This window comes from Battus philenor, unplaced genomic scaffold (genome assembly GCF_028537555.1).
Source record: "Battus philenor isolate CCGP_79_NKW_IND1 unplaced genomic scaffold, ilBatPhil1.0.hap1 SCAF_22, whole genome shotgun sequence".
Taxonomy (NCBI): domain Eukaryota; kingdom Metazoa; phylum Arthropoda; class Insecta; order Lepidoptera; family Papilionidae; genus Battus; species Battus philenor.
The window spans coordinates 4,004,788-4,029,893 of record NW_027181685.1 but is presented as its reverse complement, the minus strand read 5'-3'; the positions used below and the strand labels follow the sequence as shown (position 1 = coordinate 4,029,893).

Sequence of the window (25,106 nt, the reverse complement as noted above, 5' to 3'; positions counted from 1 at the left end):
TAAACTTCATATATATCATTACTTCTTAAAGTTACCTCATGTAATATGAAATACGTTTTATTTAAGGTATCAAATGGGGCTGTAAATAGCAAGTATATTGTGCGAATTTCTTAAAAAAATCTACGACGCCTGCCTTGCATGTAATAGCAATTATATTCTGTGAATCATTTGAAAGATGAAACATCTTAAAGATTCAATTATAGTATAAATTAGGTACATTAATAAAGTATAACATTAAATATTATTATAAATGATGCTAAAAGTAACTTGTATAGTTATTAGAACTACTAAATCACACATTGCCAGGATAATTTATTAAAAAAAAAAGTTAAGATCTTTTATGGTTCCCGTCAAAAAGTGAATAAATATAATAATTATGTTAGTAAAATATTTATTAGGATTCATACATACCTAATTTTATAACAAATATTTGTTTTTAATTGGTATGGAGTTTCTAGAAAGTTATAAAAAAATTCTGTGATCTTAAGAACCACTGAAGACGTTCGTCTTAATTGCTATGATGTTTTTGAAAGGCGCTCAAGAAATTATTGTATATTTTTTTAAAATAAACGTTTTGATTCTAATAAAGGCTGCTACATTACAGGTAGTATTAAAATTAAAAAGTCAATACTTTTTAAAGTCATTTAGCATATGTTAGCACTTTTTTTAACTTCTTAACACGTTTGTTAGGTAAAATGGAAAAAGATTGTAAAATTTATATTTTAAAGCATTTTTTTTTATAAAATTACTTTTAGGAAACGCCATGGCGTTCCCTTTTTTTTCTATTACAAATAGATGTGTTCACTAAAAGAATATCAGTCTTAATTCATTGGCGTGCATCACTCACTTTTAAAGAAGACTCTGGATACAAGCCGCTCCCGATGGGTTTTTTTGAAGTCTCTGGGCGGGAGAGGGGCGCCTAATTGAAGTGATGACGTTTGTAGAGGAATATAAAAGGAAGGTACCCTGGAAATTGTATTATAACTTGATGCATCTTATTTTATTGAAAATCATATAAATCTACTGACAATAAGTCATAACATGTCAAAATCTTACAAGGGATTTTTATTTCTAAAGCCTGGAATATAGAATAACTTCTGGTCTGTTATCAGTTAAATGCCCTGAATTTGATAAAACAGTAAATCAACAAGGGTATGTAAAATAATGTGTGGCGACATTCTGTATAAAAAAGATCGCACCTAGATACCTTACGCGATCGTTCGTTGTTAACTGAAATAATAAGTATTAAGTTTGTGAACAAACGGACATTAACTATATTGGTGACCCCGACGTGATATGAACATGCAACCTTCTGATCTGGAGTCTTCTCCCGGTCAGCTGTAAAGACACCTTGCGCACCTTTAAAAATATCCACGTATCATATTTGTATATCTGTGTATATCTATCCCATTATGACTCAGTTCATTCCTGTCAGCCGTGACTCATGCGAGTACGGTTCCCTGTTCCTTTTACAAAAAAGTAAATTTTGTTTTTTTTTCTTTTGTTATTTTAGGGTTGCGTAATAAGATTAGTGATATTTTTTAGTTTTATTTTTATACACTCAATAATACATATATAGATTATTCTACTTTTAGACGCTAAATAATCACTAAAGAAATTACTTTCTCAAATTATTTATAGATGTGAAAGTTTTTAAGGTTGTCAATTGTCATTTGAAAGGTTTAAAAGAGTGAACGCATAGCTCATGTTAGTGTTTGGTACATCCTATACAAAATAAATAGTTTTATAAATAATTAATGATGTAATAATAATAAATATTATAATGAAAAGCGGTTTTAAAATTTAGATCGCTACTTAAAACTTTTTTTTATTATCTGTTCCTATAGTCTTTGTACTGCCAGCAGTTATTGGCCTGTTGCGTTCAAATTAAAAAAAAATGTGACGTTCACCCATTGAAAGCTTTAAACCAACAACTAATTACCAAATTATACTGGTAAAATATTCAAATATCTACAGGTTTTTTTTTTAACATTCTTCCGTGTTCATGCCCCTTGATCTCCAAAACTGCCATTCTCATAAGCCTGTGTTTTCGCCACGAGCTAATTAAAAGAAGATTGAAACTAAAATTGAGTGATTTATTAAAAATTTTAACATGAAAACGTAATAATATTTGTGAACTGTTCACCGATTTTATTTTTATACGGACCCCAATTTTGTTACGGGTCATGATACATTTTAGGGTCGGCGGCGTTTTTAGTAGCGAGTCGTTCGGTAAAATATTTGTCGTAGAATCCGATCACGTGGGAATAAGTGATTCCGAAAAGATGAGCTTCTCGAGAAATACTTAACAAAATAGATCACCACTATCCTTTACAAAAAAAAATATAAGACCCTTATTTTTATGTTCATTACCTTTTTTTAATTAATTACTTATTAAATATAACGCGTGTTAAAACTAACAGAACTAATTTTAAAGCTCTGTAATGTTACAAAGAGCTTTCTATCAGTACTGTCTATAATAAACGTTACATATTTATTTTGCAGTGAGACTCGAAACGCCAGAAATATAAAATTAAACTGCAATAAAATGCAATTTAACTTTGTTTAATAATCATTACCTTAAATTTTCTGAACATACAGAATGATTCGTTATTGGTAAAATTATTAATTGTTTACTATATGTTATTGCAAACCGGGAGTAATTGGCCTGTTAAATTCTAATAGAAAAAAAATTGATGTAACTTATTTCAGTAATTCCTTCATACAGGTCGATTAGAAATAGATGTAAAAATTTTTAAGATTTTTGCTGACAAATAAGCTATATATTCATCCCTTTTAAAAACTCATGATGAAACAACTGATTCGAATCGCTCAAATAATAAAATCATAAATCAGAAATGGAATCCTCAGAAGAACGAAAGTAACCCACATAGACCAACGGATGAGCAAAACAGTGTGCAGGCCACTGGGGCTTCCAGGTTCTGGAGTAAAGACCATGGGGTGACAAGTGCAGCATAGAACATCTGCCCGTAAGGTGAACAGACGAATATATTGAAGTCATCAGAAAACGCCGGATGCAGGCCGGTTTAAAACGGCCCTATAGGGAATCTATGTAAAGGCCTAAGTAATTTTTTTTTCAGACTTTGTCGACTATGTATATATAGGCCTACTTTTTTTTGTCTTCATTTTCCTTGTTTTTGGAAATGATGTTTTGGGTCTACTTACTCATGGTCTATTCTGGTCCCATGGTTGTACGTCTTATACGTGCGTCTTTAAGCAATAGTTTCCAATTATTGATTAATGTTTAGTAGTAGTTTTTCTATTGCAAATTACAAACTAATATAGTCTTGCGTTAAGAATCCAGTGGATCATAATTATAAGCCGACCTAGCCTTTCTAATTTGCGGTTAACTTCGAAAGTAAGCATGTTTGTAACTGGTCACTGTGAACTTACTTTTCTAATAAGGAACGATTCGGGCGTGGGTAGGCCGACGGACAATGATAATACACAGCGTTCTTAACGCAAACGTTCTGTAGAACGGATATTAACTTGAATTCTTATCGTTGAATAGTGATATTTTCTGTCATTAATAAATGTTGTTGTCGAACTTCTTTATTTTCAGATTGTAAACCATTTTCTTTAATGGCCCCCGCTATGAGACTCTCGTACCTTTTTATTTTGGGACAGTGTTTCTATTCTCCTTTGATTAATTTTTTTTTCACGTCCTTTTTAATGTTCTTGCTGATTGTTGAGCGTTGTTGACTAATTGTTTATGGGCCAAATGTCTCTTGAAATTTAGTTCGTTTAGTAACAAATTGTTTAAATAAAAAAACAGGTTAATAATTATCATTATATTTTAATGTAAAAAAGCAATTAATAACTTTATTGTTAAATCTTTTAAGACAAATGTGATATTATTATTATGAATATATCTGTAGGGTGGGTATTGTTGACGTGCTATAATTTTCTTTTAAATCCGTACAAAATACTGTATTTTGTTTTGAAAATTACAGGTATCAGGTGGTTTCTTTTAGTAACAATCACTATTGTATACTAAAACAATGTACCGTACCCGGCGATAAATATTGCACATGGAACTGTAGTGTGGGACAGAGATAGTGCTCTAATTAGCCGAAATAAGCCTATTGTCTCTTTTCAAAGATGTGAGATGTGCAATATTTATCGCCGGGAACTGTATACACTTACGTAAAGCTCTCATCTAGTGATAAAACATGGATCAAAGAATATTAGAGATCTTTACGATAACAAGTTATCATGTTTACCTTTCAGTTTATTTTTTATCATTGAACTATTGCTTATATTTTTTTATTCAATATGCACTTACATGTTCTAAATAAATATATAAATAAAATATTTTCATCTAAGTACTGACTCATCACGATATTTCTAGAAACATAAGGCTTAGAGTTTTGAAATTTGGTAGGAATATTTCTTTCCTCAAGCACAGGTCAACTAAGAACGAATTTTCCCTCGCGATAAGCATTGAAGAGGAACGGTGTAAACATGCGTATTTTCAAACTTAATATGGATAAGAATATTTTTATTATATATCTATTCAGTACACGGTTAAATCATATGTATAAATACCATCACACAAAAATAATTGATTAATTTTTACATTAATTTAATAAGTTTAAATAAAAAACAAAATCATTCACTAACTAATATTAGTCTTTTCTAATTCATATTAACACTAAAGGACAGATTATAAGGAAGAGCACATAATGCAAAGTAAATATTTATTATTGCAGAGATCACAGACTAGATTCTACATGAATTTGCTTTCATTATCTGTATTCGTTTAATTCTTAAATTCGTTATTCCCAATTTTTCAAACTACCCCCGTTAAAATAATTGGCAGATATCGATCGTTTAAGACGTATTCCATTGATACTTCACTTATATATTTTCTATGCGAAAGTATGAAGTTTCTAATAGACAATTTATTATTTACAAACATATTTCGAAACACCCACAAAAGTTTTTGTTTTGTTACATAGCTTCCGCCATTTCCATTAGGATACTATTTTAATGATCTGCAAATAATGAAACAAATGATAAAATCGAGCAATTTGAATGAAAATTTTGATAAAAATTTAGCCTCTGATATAGCAAGATCAAATTTCGTTGGGAATTTTTTTAAATAATTAATTGATTTTGTCATAATAATACATAATTTCTTAATCACCGTTTCATATTATATTTAAGTCATAACAAGCTTCGCTTCTTATCCTATTACAAAAACACATTTATAAAAAAAATAATAAATTAATCATCGACGTATATAACGTTGTTAATATTGCTATGGTAAAATTAATATGATTCGCCAAAAAACAAAACTGAAAATTCTTTCGATCATAAGTCATACCATAGACCGTTTTCCCGCGCTTTTTGCAAAGCGGCCATGTTTGATTGAAAAAAAAATTAATAATATGCATATTATTCATCAAATATGCATTTTCACATAATTTAGAATACACTAAATTAGTTTAAAAACAAGAAAACTATATTTAAGATTACCAGATAATAGTTATACAAGAAAATTATAATTCCTTTCACACTTTTATACATATACTACAAGATTAGCTAAGTTTTAACATGCTACTGGCTATTTTACAATATTAAATAGTTGATAAAATTGGTTCTCTGTAATAATTTAGAAACCTGCTTAATTTAGTAATATTAGGCATTTAACTAATTTTTAACGCCTCTGCTAGTTTTCCTTGTCACTTGATGCGGATTCGGTGTGCTTTCTTAAAGTCCAATAATCTGAAAAAAAGAAAAACAACATTTAATACATACATCATAATATAAATAATGTTTATAAGTAATATTATGATAACAATGGTAAATCCCCTTTTAAATATCTTTCGGTCTGACCAATGCCTTGCAGTAGATGTCTATGGACTGAAACGATGACAACTTATTCTTTATAGAAATATAAGAGTAAAAATAAATAATTCCATTTTTTTTATGAAATTTTATGGAAAGCTAAAACAAACAAACGAAACATTATCTATAAAAAGTTATCTGTTTACCCTCATAAAAATATTTTAGTACTAAGCATTACAAAAAAAACATAGTTTTGGGACAGGTACGATAAGTTTATAGGGTTTCGGATATCACACCACAATTCTTATCCAAAACGTTAGTAATTTGATTTTTATGACCCAGTTCGTATAAGTTTTAACATCTTAAAATCTGAATACATCGGATATTATCCGTGAATGGGTTAAATTTTAAACGGCATTGTTTATTGCTGTAGCGTAACCAAAACATCACATAAAGATTTACAAATTCCTATATAAAATATTCCCATAAAAGTATTTGAATTCGGTTCATTGACTTGAAGTGATATGGTACCTTTTCTAGTTGATACATTTTACATTGTTGTACATTTTGTATGAAATATTAACCTTGGTTTTCACACGTAACTGGTATCACAAATCTAGATAGACGCTGCTACTCTTGTAATTATTTTTTTTGCTATAATGAAAGTTAAGACATGATTTATTAAAGTTTTGGGGTGTTTACCAAGGAGTTGCCACCACAATTTCTGGCAATAAATGAAGGCATTTCTGATATTACTGCATATAAAATTATAAAAGCGTTTTCTGCGCACCATAATACCACTCTGTGATCGCAAGAGTGTTGACGACGCCAAACGTGGCGATTAGGTATACTCGTATATAGGGCCCGCTTTTTGGTATCTTCGGTGGAAGCCTGTACCCCTTGGGCATCTATGGGCTGGAACGACTTGTTTTATGTGTTAATAAACATTTTTCTATCCTTACGTGGTTGGTTGTTACGTCATAGTTAGACAGTATCTCGCAGATAAAATCTACCAAACATTGACCTTTTTTTATCCAACAAAGATAATTACTGTCATTACTATTATTCGTTGCTTCACTGTATGTTATAAATATAATAGTTGCGTTGCACGCGATTGTACTCAAATGTTTTTATAACGAACTGTAGTTAATTTACTACTGATGACATTAGTTACGGATTAGTTTAACCATCCGGGCGAGTCTATCTCTTCACGACGATTATCACGGTGCATTCATAAAATTTCTGTTGCATTATATTCTTCTCATGGTTTATGTAGTTTGATAAGTGTTATAAAAGAAATGGTTCTATTACATATTGCTGTTTCTTAAAAGGGGTCAAATTACTTAATTACGGGATAATTTTTTTACCTTGATAAATATATTATATCATTGTCGAAATTATCTTTCTTAATCATTCTCCGGTGAAGAACTACAAGATAAAACATACGATAGAGTAAAACATCTTTTTAAAGAAATCTCCGTTACATAATACTGGCATAGTTCTCTAAATTCAACTGATATTTGCAGATTGAAGAAATTGTGTTAAAGATAAGAAATATTGTCTATCAAATGTAATAAATAATCTTTATACCCTTCTATAAACGAGTTAAATTTGTGGGTTTTGTTCGTATTAATTAATGGGCTATAATTTTTTAGCATTGGTTGACGTTGTTGCGTTTATAACTTGCGCTTAAATGCTATTTGCTTAATGCTATATATACGGGAGCGGCAGAACGGAACATGTAGACCAAAGTCAAGCCGTCTGTTCTTAAACATCTCGTGTGCATCTCGTTAACTGCACTCTTGAGTGTAACCGTCTTTTCTGTATAGGACTATTATTTCGATTCGATTCTAGGTATGCAATCTTATATAATTCACACGTGGATCATTAATTATATAGAATAGCTACTGTGAACAAGTTTCTTGAGAAAGGGCTATATATAATAATACCACACTGAGATCGCCAACCCGCCTGCCAATTGTGGCGATTATAACATATCCCCCCATAGATATATTTGGGGGAGGTCTATGCTTTGCAATGGGCGTGCATCAGCTGAAAAGAGAGTTAACTAAAGAATTGTTTAAACGAACTAAATTGATTTTAAACTAAGATAAATAACCACTCTTCGATTTACAGATATAACAATTACTAAACACAAGTAATTAAAATAAAATTACTAGCGTTTTTATGCGCTATTTCACGCGAATGTTACTTTAATTTTTGAGTTGGAAATTTATTAATCCGAATGAAATATATTATTAACTAAAAACAAAAATTAATAACTTAAACATATCTCTCTTTTTAACATCGACAAACACGCAAAGCAAAACACACAGAAAAGCCTGCACAGCATCATTGGATCACAGTACCTCTTCATCCATATTTTAATCTGTCAATCCCGTGAGATTGAGTTCTTTTGTGGGTAATATTCATAAAAAAATTTTACCCAAAATCAAGCACAGATAAATTTTAATTATATACGAAATATTTATGTAATAGTAATAAATAAAAAAGTGAAATTCATTTGTACAAATGTAAGCAGTCGAAGTTATTATTTTTTTATTTATTAAGAAAACGAATATCATTACGGCAACTTGTTGCAATAATTGTCTTAATGAAATCTTTTTGAGCACAAAAACTTCAAATTAGATACGGCAGAGAGTAGCTAACTGCAGTAGTTATTGTAACTGTGTCAAAGTTAGCAGTGTCCACCTCTGGGTATGTTACCAAATAACTTAATCTAAATTTTTAGGCGGAGATTAAATTTTAGTAATTTTTTTTAATAATTTCTTTATATATTTATACTGTATTAATACTAAACCTTTCCCTTTGATATTATTTAAATTTTTAACATAATTTAATGTTATTTGATTTTTTCAAAGTTTTTGTTGTACTCGCGTTAAATATCGACAGCGTCGCCTCATTGGTAAGCAAAGAAGAAAGCCCTCAGACTTGGATTACTGCCAAAAGATAGTAAGTAAAGCTATTAAAAGCAATGGAACACAGTAAAAGTTGAAAAACAAAAAGGTAACAAAATATATAAAGAAAATGAGTTATAATACTTTGACATAGACATGAGTTAAAACAATTAATATAAGAAATTAGAAATTAACATATCAAAGAAGTAACTAAATACATAATTTATTTTAATTTAAAAATGTAAAGTAGCAATCCAGGAAGAACGGATATGAAAATAAAGAAATAAATGGAAGATATTGTGACAGATAAAAGAAGAATGAGTCAGAGATACCAAGAAGAATATAAGAAGTATGAGATAATAAAAACGAATTTCAATATATAATCAAGTAAAAATGTTCCTGTGAACCCAAGAGTTTTTACAGTTGTACGAAAGATCTCTAACGTAGGTAAGATAAGGTCGAAAAATATTAATATCAATAGTAATTTTTTTTTTCTCAACATCTTTCATAAACGTACTTTCAAATAAAATTGTATATAGTTTAAAATCATTTATAAAAAAATATACGACACATATTTACGCAAAACTTTTCGAATCAGAATAAGTTATTAAGAAGGAAGTCCTTATCAATCTGTAATCTATTGTGACAATGACATGTGCATTTATGGCAATGCGATTGGTCAACGAATCGGAAACATTGTCATATAGTAACAAAAATCTTATTTGAAAAAAGCACATGGTAACAGGAAAATTCGATTAACATTTTGTTCCACAATCATACGCTGCTGAGGATTTATCTAAACACACATTAGACAAGCCAATGACTTGCATACGAGTCATTGCCTCCGCTATCCAACCAAATAAGAAACGTCAGATTTACAACACGGATACTTAATAAAAAGAGAGATATACAATTTAACAAACTTATACGATACAAAACAATTGGCCGATCTCTTCAAAAGTTAATTTAAAATAACAGAGTATCTAACTTGGTTAGACAGGGACGGTGATACAGTCGCGCAAAAACTGGTTTCTAAGGTACAGTGACCACGCTTTTAGATATAAACAATGTCTTGGTTATTACTAAGGTTTGCACATTTGAAACTGACCATATGTTAAGTGTCAGCTATTTTTCTCTTTGGCGCCTTTTGAGCTTCTTAAACGGTTGTTGAATGACACCATTAACACAAAGAGTGCCAACTATGATTGTAAATCGCCTTACATAGGCTATGTATTTCAATCCACGCAAACACTTTTTCTTGTTTTAGTTAATAAAAAAAAGAAAGAGTTTTAAAATATTTTTTTTTTACTTAGTACATATTTCTTGTTTTTATTTACAGGTGTGACTGCTACAAAAATCATGGTGACCGTACACAGCGCACACCCCGGTGTCTGACACAGAATAAAAAAAGCAGCATAAAAAACGAGCGCGGTGTATACGAACGTATTTATTGAGTCCAACTGGCCCGCTACCTGTCTTACCCGAGGCCCACAATGTAACATATTTTCCAATTTACCTTTTTTTCCATCCCGACACGACAATGGGAGAGATGTGGTTTACCGAAATACATTTTTGTTTACGCGCCGGGTTTATTGCTCGCGTATGTAATTTTATGGCAACATTCATTCGAATATGAAATTCGAAACACTTGTTTCCTTTTGGATTTTTTATGATATTACATTGAAAGAGTGTATGTAACACGCACACTATGATACTTAAAACATTGTCGACTAAAGTGGGCGGCTTATGTCCTAATATTTTCTTAAAAATAAGTAAATAAAATGAATGATATAAACATACATATTTTAATTAGAGGTGTTGCATTTCACTTGTGCGATAACTAACGCTTTTATAGCTAATTTTATAGCTCTTTTAAAAATATGTAAATTAATAGGTGTCGGCTTAAGTAAAATCATATTTAAGTCATTCCCCACATAAAACAAATGTAGTATATATATACACACACACACACACATATATATATATATATATATATATATATATATATATATATATATATATATATAAATATATATACACGAAGTATTGCAGTTAATAAAATATTTTGTCGTTTATCGTATTGGAATATTGTAAGTTGTATAGATCAGTATAGAAGTATAGAATCATTGAATTTACTAATAATATACATAATAGTTAACGTTTACGGTTAGATATGGTAAAAGTCGCGGGTACTTGACAAGATTGGAAACACTTATTTCTGTTTGGCCTAGGTGTGAAACGAACATACTATGAAGCTTAAAAACATTGGCGTCTACAGCGTGCGCGTATAATACAAAAAATTTTATGCCCAAGTTTTACCTATAAGAGAAATACTTTGAAAAAATGCGTGTATTTTGTGTGAACGCTTCCACATCTCTTGCGGGTAGAATTTCATAAAAATCGTTCTTGGCTGACCTATACTCCTAATGGATTAATTCTACCAAATACTGCAAGCCTTATCCTTCCTAACATATCGTGATGGGTCCATATACAATTCGACATACCGTATATATATACGATGATAAATATCATTTTCTCAGGCGAGTCATTTATTTTAAATGTGTATATATATACATATTTAAAATAAATGACTCGCCTGAGAAGATGATATTTATCAATACGCATTAACTCAAATATAATACAACAAAGTGACCACTTATGAAAATCGATTTTGCACCAGTTGGTCATTAAATACAAGTAGATACAGTTTAATAGCTATTTACAGCTATCCACAGATCTTATCCATGTGGAGAACATTCATCTCAATAGCACAAATATTAATGTAATTCACTTTTTATACTCTGTGGCGTAGATTAAAAAACGTAGATTGTCACTGAATATAATCTTAAAATAAAAATACAGACAATAAATAAAGCGCATCGGTGCCAATGTTGCGAACACGTTGTTAATGCAAATGATGTTTTTTTTTAGTTTTATATAACTAAAGCATCGTGTTTTTACAGCCAATTTGAGATTGTCTTATCGAAAATATTAATGTTTATTATTTCTATTTTTGTTTTGTTATATTTCTTTCGACTACAGCAGTTTCGAAAATTGTCATAATAGTTGTAAAAAATTAATCGATTTAAAATAAGTGATTAAAAAACTTTAACAGTTTTTGAATATTGTTCATTAGAAAATAAATGATATAATTTAATAATTAATAAAAAAGGTAAATAGGAACACTTACATCTCAACATTGCTTTTAATGTCACTAAAATAAAGTAAGAAAAATCTTTATGTAACATATTCACGTATTCATAAACAAGTTTTTAAAAATCATATTCAAATTAGTTCTAAATGCATGCGCGAATCTCTAGAATCCGCTGTTTTAATGTTCGAAAGGAATTTAGAGTAAAAGGTATGTTTATAATAAAACGCGAATGTTTTTACCTTATTCCACAATTTACGACATCCTTATGTATGTACATTATTAGCCTACATAAAGTGTCCCTCTCATTCGTAAGTCAATGTACGAATTTATATCAAACTACCAAAAGGCGTGGTATATTTATCGCTTAGTAAAATCAAGAGTTTTACTAAGTGTGGAGTCTGCGAAAAGGCACATTGCAGAGTATGTCCACGATAATGTTTGAAAATGAATTGTTCTGAAACGGAAAAATATGTAAATAGAATCATTAACTTAAAAACCCCATTGACTTTGTTAGTTCTCTGCACATGGCGCGTTATGAACTAACGTAAACTTAATTTTAATTTAACAATTTTAAATGATTGTATTGATAGTTATATTGACTTTTTAAGAATCCTTGAGTATCCCAATTAATCTTAAAGGATTGACGCCGGAATGAAACGAGCACTTTTATATATTAATTTAAAATTTATGATTAATTTAAATGATTAATTAGAACATGGTAATTAACACCGTATATTGACAAGTCAAGACGAAGTCTGACAGTGCAAGGGTTGCCTGTACTGGAATTGTTGCGTTCAGAAAAACGCCACAACTTTCGACATTATTTTCTCGTTAATGTTAGTTGAATTGTTTCCTCATTGCCAGTCCCTTACTATATAAGAATCGTGTGAATAACTAAGGCTCGACATCCGGATTGCGTTATTTTTCGGGAATGCCGACTCATCGTACTACTACCCTTAATTGCCGATAATTGGTGACGCAACTGCGACAATTCCATGCAACTTCAAACGAATCAAGTTCACGGAACATTCGCGACATATTCGAGTTAATAAGGAGCTAATTGCGGAGCGATGTGTTAATGTGACGTGCTTTTGAGTATTAAGACGAACCGGTATAATATATATAATATCCACAACCACAGACTCAAGACAAGATAACTTCTCAATTTAGATAGAGAATATTGAACACGATATCGAGTGTTTTTGAGTAATCTATTTATCTATGGGATATAGTCATATAGTTTCTGACTATTTTATCTTAGCTGAAATGAAATATAGATAAAAGACGGAGAGAAATGAAGCGCGAGATTCAAAACAGATTCAACTGGAAACCAACCATAAATCAGACATTTAATGAATTTATTCTAAGCTGTAACAATACATCAATTATCTAATCATTATTTTCATATGATCCCGAAGACCTCAACCGATTTTCGCATCGTCTTATGACAAGAAAGTCTAAGACTAATGTGTGTTACCAGTGATGATATATAGTATTGAAACGTAGTCCCTCACTTATCGTTTTGACAAGCTCACAGTCGGAATTTAAGACCTCAGAGTCCTAAATTTCGTTTTAGGACTCTGAGGTCTTAAATTCTTCTAACGGACATATCGCAGCGGATTGAAATGGCAGACGGATGTTGGAGTGGCAGTGGGAGGGAAGAGATGGCTGTAATCTAAGGTGCTGTAGTGGGGACCAGGGACCGGCAGCACAGGTTAGTATTTCCATCCACAAGGTGGACACATGACTTTGTTAAAGTCGTCGAAAGACGCTGGATTCAGACCGCTTGCAGCAAGTGTAATTGAAGATCTATGGGAAAGGCCCAGCAGTAAACGTCTACGGCTAAAATTATGATGATAAGGAAATACATTATGTAACCACCTCATTTTTAATAATTAATTATTATGGACAGACGGACGTTATTTGTAGTAAATCTGTTGTCATCTGTAAAAATCTCTAATCATGATGATGAAGCGGTACCGTGCACGCCTTACAATGTCATCATGGCAGCCGATAGATGTCCATTGCAAGACATAGGCCTCTCCCAAAGCTACGGTGTTCAGTCTTTCGTTGGCCGTAACTAGCGACGTCCAGCAACCTTAACCTTTTATTTATTTATTTATTTATATATATATATATATATATATATATATATATATATATATATATATATATATATATATATATATATAAAAGCGAAGGCGTGTAGGAATGGGAATAGGAATTAAGCCGTATAACATCGAATCGTCGCAACAAGCAAATGTCACGTGAGGGAGCGCATAGCACGCCTTCCGCGAAGCCCGCCACTGGCACGCTAACCCGCGAATCACGAAACACGAGATTAACGAGAAACGCGGATACATTCGAAGCTTTACGACCCATGTACTGCGTGAGTCGACGACCTCAAATTTAATTTCATTTTGGTTTAGTAACTAACCACTTGCTGAAGACGTATCACAATATATCTACATAGATGATAATAGATATTTTGACTGTCTCTTAAAACCTGTGCCAGTATCGACGCAGCTGCAAAAGCTGAAGAGAATAAAAACACCGAACGTCACCAAATATGAATGAAATCTCACGTTTCGAGGGTAAAATGAAAAACAACTTTTTCTGTAAATACGTATTATATTCAATACCTTCATAACAATTTCATATTTAAACATATGGAACGTTACAGAAGGTAGTTACGAAGCAATTTATGGATCAAAACTAACAATTTCAGATGTTTGTACCTATAAAACCTTACCTAAATACCTAAATTCTCAGAAAGCTGTAAACGGTACTGAAAATGACGCTATTTAAAAAAAAACAAACAGGAAAACAGTTTAGATGAAAGTAGCACGACTGGAGATGAACTGGGTAACTAAATAGTAATAAATATAAATAATGATGATATAAATGTATAACTTAATTAAAAAAATATTATCTACGTTTCATGTGGTCCTTGAATTTTAAAAAATAAACGGAGTAAATATCGAATGACGAAAATATTATTCTTTTATAAACATAATTGATTTTAACTACTCCATGCTTTTTTACATAATATATAAAGATTTCTGATGCCATGTGTCAGATCATTTGCTTTATATACTGTACGTCATAATACGATGCGTCAAACACAGTAAGCTGGTGATTACCACTTACCACCATATTATTCAGGTAATAGCAACAACTAGGATTTTTGAGGTATTACGCCATCCAACTGTACGCAGAATATTTTTTTTAAAAAAAACTACTTCAGTTATTTTATATGATAGTAAAATGTGATTATATACAATAAAATATATATAACAGTTAATAAATAAATGTTGTTATCATGTACATTAAAAACTAAAATTGTTTCTAGAATTTTTTTAAACTTAACTTTTTATGCTTTATTAGCATTAAACATTTAATATTTAGAACACATTAAACGGTTTTTAAGCGTTCTTTGAGCCTTTCGAAAAAGATCTTTACGAAAAACGTATATTTTTAAGCAAATGGTTAAGAACTATATGCTACCTATGATTATTTATCAGTTAATTCATTTTTTTTTCTTTCCCTATTTCTTTATTCTTTCCGAGGCAAGTGCAATCCAAATCAGTAAGTTTTTGTTTATTATTGTATTATATTTATAATACGTGTGATACCTTATTTATTATAACTATATATGTGATATAAATATGTGTGTATGTAAGTTTTGTACACGTTAACTACCCATTATTTATACTTCTACTGTTTCTATACTATTGTTGTCTGAAAGAGATTGACTCGTGTGATAAGACAGCCCATTGTATTTTTGGTTTAATATTATGAAACTACTACTAAATGTATCCTAGCGTGTACAATAAAGAATATTAAATAAAATCTATCTATATCATTCGTATAAGGCACAAAGTTTCGAATACAGTTAAAACATTACCTGCCAAAGTGATGTACACTCGCGCAAACGCGTACCGGTCTTCTCAATTTCGGTACATGTACCAGGAAATACCTGAGATTCACTCGAAATGGTATTGCCTGTCAGCTCCGACGTGCAATATTGCGGCACGTAGCGATCAACAAGAACTTTAAAATAATAATATCGACGTCACGTATTGAATTTCCTTATATAAATAATTTATCCATCTGACGTATGAATATACAATTTTGTACGACAAACTGTTTTAATACATAGCTGTGAAACGGAGAGAGCGTTGACCAGGTAAATGACACATCGTGCCTATATTTATGTAGAGTTACTAATGTCAATTCAACGAACATAATAGTAATTATGCTAAAAATTAAAATTAATAATGAATTAGAATAATTATTGGTCTATTTACTTGCTTGTCTGTATAACAGATGATTTGGTTCTAAACCTAACTAACCTAACCTAACCTTGAGTTTTTTTAAGTTATCGAAACTGGAACAGAAAAGTTCATAGAACATGTTTTCGACGTCGCTCCTAAAATCTGCAAACTAAAGTGGGAGTCGGTCCGGCTGCATGACATAAGGGAGTCAAGTCTTGGAGTAGATTCAGAGTATGGGCCAAAGAATAGAGACACTCCTTAATATACCGATGACTTTATAGCCGACTTTAAATTATAAAAAAGAGTAGAGAACCGTATAGGGTAGAAGACATACATAATATACAGGGTGATCAGACATAGGTGTAAATAGCTTTAAAAGAGGCCAATAGTTTCAGAAATGATAAATAACGTAATCATAACAAAGAAAGAAAAAGCGCTATCAATATTCAAATTAATGCAAAATAAAATATATATTGTTTACTATCTGTCCCTGTAGACTGTACTGCCAGAATTTATTACCTTATCGCATTCCAATAGTTTTTTGGGCGTGCAATTGATGTAATAGCTTCAAAGCTTTTTGTTTATAAATGAGCTATACATTCACCCATTTTAAACTCTTACATCTATAACCAAACATTTTGTATACATCACAAGAAACCTTTCACTAATGATTAAAAATAATACAAAAATCATATATTAATTATTTTCCACTTAAAATTATATACAGCCATCTCTTATGAATGTCATGACAATTTTAAACAGTCCAATTTGATAGAAAATAGAGTCAAATTGAGCATACCTACCATGACATTCAGTTTAAAACTACAAGGGTTCGAAACGCGCCTTGACCTGAAAAGTGCTCACAAACATAAAACGTTTTTTAATCATTATATACACATTGTTATTTTACGAATAATTAATCTCGATAAAGATTAGTCTATTCTAGAAATATTGCCTGACTATAATTACAGAAGCCATTCCATAATACCAGGAAAACGAGTATGTCGATCTCCCTACCGGCATACCTGTTTATAAATAATGGATAGACCGATGAAATGAAACTAAAGTTAATTATTTCTCTATAATTTTTTTGTTTATTGGATATAATATAGCTTTTTATAAAGAATAAAGGAAAACCATATTAATGAAATCGAGTTATTCAGTCTAGGTAGTGCTATTACATACAGAGAGATTAATAATATATGTATAAGCTTTAAAGCTTTTTGCCCACAATTAGTTAAAGCGGGTAATCGTACAGAGTAGATCAGTTAATATAAGAGGAAGAGAAAACAACAACAGACTTAGACTGAGATTTTGTCTTCATGTAAACTCATCCTTACCTTATTAGTGGCCAATGCGATAAATTGTGAATTTTACGGCATTTCCTACACGGCAAACCCAGTATAGATAATATTATGTTTAATTTATTTTTTATTAAAATAAAGTCACATGCGACCACGTTGTCAGCCAGTATCAGCTGATATTTATCTTTATCGCTATGTACCTAATCTTTATTTATTCAGATTACATGAATAAATCTAGCGGTCATCTCGTCGACCGATTGGTAATCTGTTTTGGCACATATTTATATATTGAATGTAATTCCGCGAAAAAATTAATACTTGCAAAAAATACTATCAGGCGAACATCGTAGTTCTGTTATGTAAATTGAACACAAATGTTCTATTAGAAAAAACCGAAGGAACATGATTGAAGTAAGATTTTCTAGAATATTCCTTAAGGGCTCTCTCGAACCGACCACTTCTTTCACGGCTATTAGATTCCAAGATAAGTGTTTGCTGAAAACGTAACTGGAAAACTTTGAGCATTGAGTATCACAGTACAAACTAAACAATATATCATTAAAATTAAATACATACAATTTTGAAGGAATAAATTTAGTGGAGATATGTGAAATTAAAAAATGTTACATATCACTTATATCTAAATCTCGATGACATTAAAATTCCGAAAAAGACAGATGTATATGAAGGCCAATAATACTATGTATACATAGTTAAATGTACATTATATCAATGTTTTGACGTTTATATAATAAATATGCAAAGAATGAATATTTGTTTCATTGTTTAATTATAAAAATAGATTTAGGTTTTTAATTTGGTTAGTATTTCGTGACGTTTTTTATGTATCGGATAATCATTTTTACCTCATTTGCATTACTTGAATATAATCGATGTAAGTAATTTAAATATGACGATTATCTTACTTAATATAAAAAGGCAAAGGATAGAATATTTTACGGAACATTAAATTACTAATTTCGCATGTCGGTATCCAATTAAATATTATAATGAACTGGTAAAACTGGCACCATTAAAATCGGATTATAAAAAAAAAACATGTGACATGTCATTCCAATAAAACCAGCGTCTAGGTTCCGGAATGCGAGATTTTCGGCAACACATACGCGAGCCTCGGTTGTTCACCCTCGCTAACGGTACACCCACGCGTTGGATTACACAGCGTGTTGGTAAACAATACTCGACTTTCTTTATCATTGTATTGTGCGATGTTTTTATTTACATTATACGCAGAATTCGCGTGTGCGTAGACGTGTGTGAATGTGTGTGCCAGTAAACGGGATACTATACCGTATTAATGTAACGAAAAATCTTTACCTTATCCGTAAGAATATATTTTAGGCGAGCCTGGGCAAAGTTCGCTGATGCCGATGCTCTTTCGAGCCCATTTAATATAAAGTGGTATATGCTAAGCGTTTGAAGTCATATACCCTGGGAAGTTATAAATGGTCAATTTATTAAAGTAATTAATTCTTCATACGACTTATCATTTATGTAGGTATTAAGTTTTTAGTATATTAATAAATAAAAGCTTGTTATGTTAGTACCTCCTAAACCTTGGAATTATTATAAATATGATATAAATATATATATATATATATATATATATATATAGCGGAAAATCCCGTCTAAATATATCCAATTTTTTTTCAGATTAGGGGGCTAATTTGAAATAATTTAAGGTATTTTGAGATATGAAGGAATAAATTCTTTTTCTGTTGAAACTCAAGTTCTCTTTTAGAGAGTTCACTAACATCCACCACTAAGGCAAAATGCGGATATAGGCTTTTGGTCTAACATAATCCGTTTTTAATCGTTTTCATTATCATGTCCCTTGAACGTCCACTTCTGAACATAGGTCTTTTTCATAGAGTTCCAATAACACAGATCCGAAAGGACAAACTTAACAAATTCATATGTCCACCTTGTGGATATCAGATGATGTGTTTGCCGATCCTTCTCAACTCTAGATCCTTACGTCCCCAGCTGCCACCCTTTCGGACCGCTATATATAACGTTTCACTTTAATCAGAGATATATTGTATGGTATTGTTTCTGATGATGTTAATGCTGTTAGCCCTAAGGCTTTTACAGCTTCATCGGCACTGAGTTCACGGAGCGGAAGGGTCCGTGAACTAGATTTAAAACTAGAAACTAAAAGCTGGTGGGGCGCCTACCAGTTGCACAGGGACGCTTGCACGTTGTTAAGGCTCTTCGCGGTAGAGCTTTGACGGGGCGATTCATAGATATATTACAATTTATGGTGTGCCGCCTTCTGAGAATAGAACCCGCGACTTTCCATAATAAGGTATCTTTGACGAGTCTACAATACATTTTATCTCATATTTACCACATGAAGGAGAATAAGTCATTTTTTTCTTAATTTCGATCCAACATATATATATTTACGTCAATTAATGTCAAGCGTGAGGTCACGAGTTCGCGATTTACTAGTGAAATGTATTCGATTGTACCGGGAAAGTAGTATTGCCAAAAACCACACGGTAGCCGCGCCAAATTTGGTTAACTGATGGCATCGGTATAAAAAGTTTGCGTTCCTTACATCCTTAAATATCTCAATAAATATTTTTTTTTGTACAGGATGATTGGTTATAGAAATAAAAGCTGTTAATTAATGGATAGTATACCCTTATAAAAAATCAATGGCTTCGTAAATAATTAATAAAGTAATAATAAATAACAGTTTTTTATTCTTTTCTTATTATAATGTTGTATATAGTAATGTATAAATATTGTATTTACCTAGAAATGAATACAGAACCGTTATTTGTACGGAAACTTTAAATGTATTTTTAACTTTTTGTGTACTACAGGTGTATTTAAATGAATAGGTAAACTAATACAAAAATTCACGAGGAAAAAGTACAAAGGGCAGAGATAGATTATAAACAATAAATTTAAAATGTAGTGCTGTGAATTTTGAAAATGCTTTTTCTCACTATATTACCATTAAGTTTTTTATTATTTCTAAAACCAATGATTTTTATTTATGTAGTACATTAATTGACAGCGAATGGGCATTATATTCACTCATTTGAAGCTTATACACTTATGACCAATCACACTGTATAAGGAAGCGTTAAAATACAGTGAGTTGAATGAAAAATATAATACTGGATGAAAATTACAATAACGTAATTTTATTTTAAAAATAGATCGAAGGCCAGAATTTACAAGCAAAAGTTTTTTTTTCTGTTAAAAGCACAACTGGTCTGTTATCGAAACCATTGAAGAATTCTTTTAATAATAAAATTGTTAAATAATATTAAATTATTTAAAAAACAAAAGGCTCACGCGGAACACAGCGTGTATATTTTATATGTTATAAAATGCATTCCTTTGTATCGATGAATACATTTAAATATTTATCTTCGTTACTGTACGTGTATTAGTATGTTTGAGTAGATTAATAAAAATAAAATATTTTAGTAAAAATATGTTTGATTTTTTTTTTATTTTTGATATTCTCTCATTTAATGTTACTAACGGCTTTTAAAAGTTATATCCAGTGTTGTTTTTAATAAATGATGTCATGAATGTATGTCATTTTGTCATTGACAAATTCTCTTTGACGTTTGGCATTTAAAGCTATTTTTTTAGCAAAGATCTATTTACAGTAATTAAAATAGGGGGTTCTTTTGTAAGCTTATTTCAGTCCGTTACATTGTGTTATTTATACCTCTGTAGCTACCTTAATATCTGCCTCGGACTGAAGACAAGTTTATCATTCCGTTTCAAAGACTCGACTTTATTGTTTCATAATCATCATTTCAACTGTAAAACCTGCAGTGCTAGACATCACAGTCTCCCCCTATAGATCTTTAACAGAATCGGTTGGACAACCTACTATTAACTTCGGGCGATAGCTATTTCGCTTCTACAAATAACTTTATCACTTGGCTCGTTAGTTCCGGAAGAACGATATAAGGAAATCAAACATCGTTTCTTTTTTATACATGGTACGGGGCTAATTTTTACAGCCTTTTGCAAATAGACTATCCCTTTGTATACTATCGAATTATAAAATGCATAATGTGATCGTTTGAAGTTATTTTTCATGTAACTATTTATATTTTTGTTATATTATTTGCTGTCGTTTTTATCTAATTACCATGATAATTTTCATTTCAGTCGCAGGGCGTCCACAGCTGGACAATGGCCTCCCCCATGGATTCCTAATAAGACCGGCTGAAAGCGACTTGCACCCAGGGTCTTCCGATGACCTTAACAAAGACATCTGTCCATCTTGTAGGTGGACTACTTACAATGCGCTAGCTGGTTCATGGCATTCACTTAGAACCTCAAAGCCCCAACGGCCATCCAATGCCTCTTTATTTACTTATCGGTCAGATTATATCGGATATTTTCATTCAGCTACGAATCTCCTAATTCGGATTTCATGGTTCGTTGAGCGATTGCAAGCTTGCTAATGAGGCCAGAAGTAAGAGACCACGTTTCGACATAGATCATCATTGGCAACACACAATGATTCTGGAATTTCGTACTAAATTTGAAGTATAAATAGATTACATTAGTCTTATATTATTTATTTATTTATATCATTGTACACCATAGATTATAACTAAAAAAGAAACAATATATATAAAAGTACATAAGGCGGTCTTATCAAGACGAACTCTACCAGACAGCCTTTGGATGGAGATGAGAGACATGAACGAGTTCTCTCCTTTAGGGTATAAATGAAACTAAAACAAATCAGTCTCGATAGTGTACTTGGGGACAGTCAAGGTGTGTCTTCATCATATCTGCCGATAAATACCCACTGCGAGGAATAAGCATACCCAAGGATCGCCAAGATTACCTTAGCACGAAATGAGTGTTAGCACTAGTGGTAGTTGTTAAAGTTAATGTTTAACTATTAGGTAACTTTAACAATTCGAAAAGTAGGTCGCCGCAGGTGCGAGTCGGCAAGTGCCGGCATTGTTTGTTATCGGGTGAACCTTTAACAAGAACCGACGCTTATCAGGGGCACGTGCGTACATTGAACTTCTCCATCGGGCCCACGACTAATTTACAAATACAGGTTGGATTAGAGACATATGTTCATTATTTAGTTTTACTATAAAATCTATTCAGATGAAATGTCTTCGGAGGAAGGGATCACACTTTTCTCCGAAAACCGACTAGGTAACAATTAGCTAATACAATACGTCAGGTGAAGGATCTGACGTAGATTTTTTTTTTAGTTTATTAGCTCGTGGATTTCGGATCCGCGAGCCCTGAGTCCGATGAAGCTGTAAAAGCCAAAACGGCTAACAGCACGCATCAACATTAGATTATAGCCAAACTATAAAATATAAATTTAAAAAAGCATACAAAAAAGTTAAATATCTACTCAAACTACATTTCTTGAATAGCATAATATATGTATAGGTGTATACTCAGTGAACAAAAAGTAAAGTGAAATTATCATTTAAAACCAACGAGAGCCACGTCCAAAAAATCAAAGATGATGCTTGTAAATGATCTATTTATAATTAGTGACCTCGCTGATAGTGTTGAAATATCGTTTGGTTAAGCCAAAAAAACACTTTGTAGGATGTTATCTGTCTCAAACATGTCAAGTTTCGATTGGACGATGTCATACTGAACTGGTTCTTCGCAACTCTTTTGCTAAAAACTCGACTCATATCGTTCCGCTACCACCGTTTTCACCCGATTTAGCTCCGTGCGACTTCTGGCTATTCAGCTAACTTGGTTTTCAAAGCTATAATGGAATTTACATTTTATAAACAAATTCACATTATTTTTTATCACAGTATTATGCGCTGCGAGTTCAAATCAGAAATGACGTGATCTGTAGACGTAAAGTCACTGACGTTGCGTAAAAAATTTTTGGTCTGAAATGGCAGTCTGGTCGCTTGTGTACCCAATGTCTGTTGGAGCCGAAATGAAGTACAAGTATGATAATGTAAAATATATATGTATATACATCGTTACATAGACTGGAGCATTTGTGCATCTCTGTGATACTAGTTAATTCGCTCATACAGACCCGGTTATCTAGTTACCATTTGATTTGTCGCGAATAATCTATGGCAATATATCCCCCATTAATATTTTAAGGGGGCGGCCTATGCCTTGCAATTGGCGTATATAGGAAGAAACGACGTCGACGGCGTAATTTGTAACACAATTTTTTTAACAAGAGTCTATATTTATTATATGTTACATTTGAATGTATCTTAATTTATGTTATTTTAAAAGAACGCTGACGACACAGCTTATAACTAGCACAGTGGCCAATAACAAATAAAAATTAAATATTTCATAATAAAAAGTAAAATAATAAACAAAGTCTACACTTTTTTAACAACTAGCAATAATAGTCACAATAAACATGCCCAAAAATCATATATTTATTATCATTTACTATATTTATAATTTAATGTACCATTAATTGTAATATGAAGTAAATTAATAATTAAAATCAAAGTCTAAGATGCCATAAAAATTGGTAAAAAAAATGTACAATAAATATTTTAAAAGTTTTTTTTTATCGCAAATGTGCAATCTTGGAATATATATTTTTGAAAATCGAATTTAAAAATGCTCCTCATCGCTTGACATAAGTCAGTTGGGAGTAATGAATGGCAGGACGTCGGCGTACCTTGACGACGGCGGCTGCTTACTGAGTGGCGGGCTGGACATATTGCTAATCATTTATTATTTTCAATAAACGCACATGACGTTTGTAAATTGAAGTATTTTTATTTTTGAACACCAACGATCTTCGTAGGAATTTATTTATCAGTACTGGTAAGATATAAAACACGTAAAAGTAATATTTTTAAATTTATATAGTCTTTTTGTAAGTAAATAATGAAATAGTAAGCAGTGATTTTAATATTTAAAATTGACAAAACATGCATCTAATTTCTAAAGTATTTACTTCAACTGGTAAATGTGAACATGGTTTTCTGATTTACTATAATATAATTGGTCAAGAGGCATGGCCAATTTACCACTATTTTTTGACCGCGAATAAAATTATAATAACTGATATAAGGTGTAAAACAATATACCCTTAACAGCATTACTGTAGCGTTTAAACTTTTAAACTAAATGGTACGGCTGGCAGACATTTGTTCGACAGATCACTTAAGTGTTATTTTGGCGACGATCAGCAGGTCAAATAATTTTTGATCCGATATAAAGTCAAGGATGCATTCGTATGTCAAATAAGTCACATTGTATAAGAATGCCGTTTCAACTTTATAACAAAAGAACGTAGAAGCCAATACGGTACAACGCAGGCTTAAAAATTGTGACGATTATATAAGGAATTAAATAACTTAAAATATACACTTAGTTTTCAGTGATAGATACAAATAAATTATTTATGTGATATAACTCTAGATTAAAAATGTATTCCAAAACTGATAAACGATTATAATGAATTTGATATTTGATATTGAAATGTATTATTCTGTTACATAATAACATAATATATCTAAATATCTATTAATATATGTAACGCTCTCTTCTACAACGATGACATGATTTTGATTTTTTTGGAATTTCATTTTCATTCAAAATCATCATACCCTTTGTAACAACTTCTTGTATGTAAGAC

At 31.3% G+C, this 25,106-nt stretch overlaps 1 protein-coding gene across 1 annotated transcript in view; it reads right to left on the bottom strand.

Moving 5' to 3' along the window:
- Positions 1 to 4,507: 4,507 nt before the first annotated feature.
- Positions 4,508 to 25,106, bottom strand: part of LOC137923743 (uncharacterized) — a 33,365-nt gene continuing 12,766 nt past the window's right edge. The window contains exon 2 of the mRNA XM_068767004.1: positions 4,508 to 5,751. Within this exon, the coding sequence (XP_068623105.1) occupies positions 5,696 to 5,751 (56 nt within the window). The 3' untranslated portion in view covers positions 4,508 to 5,695. The remainder of the gene's footprint in view (positions 5,752 to 25,106) is intronic.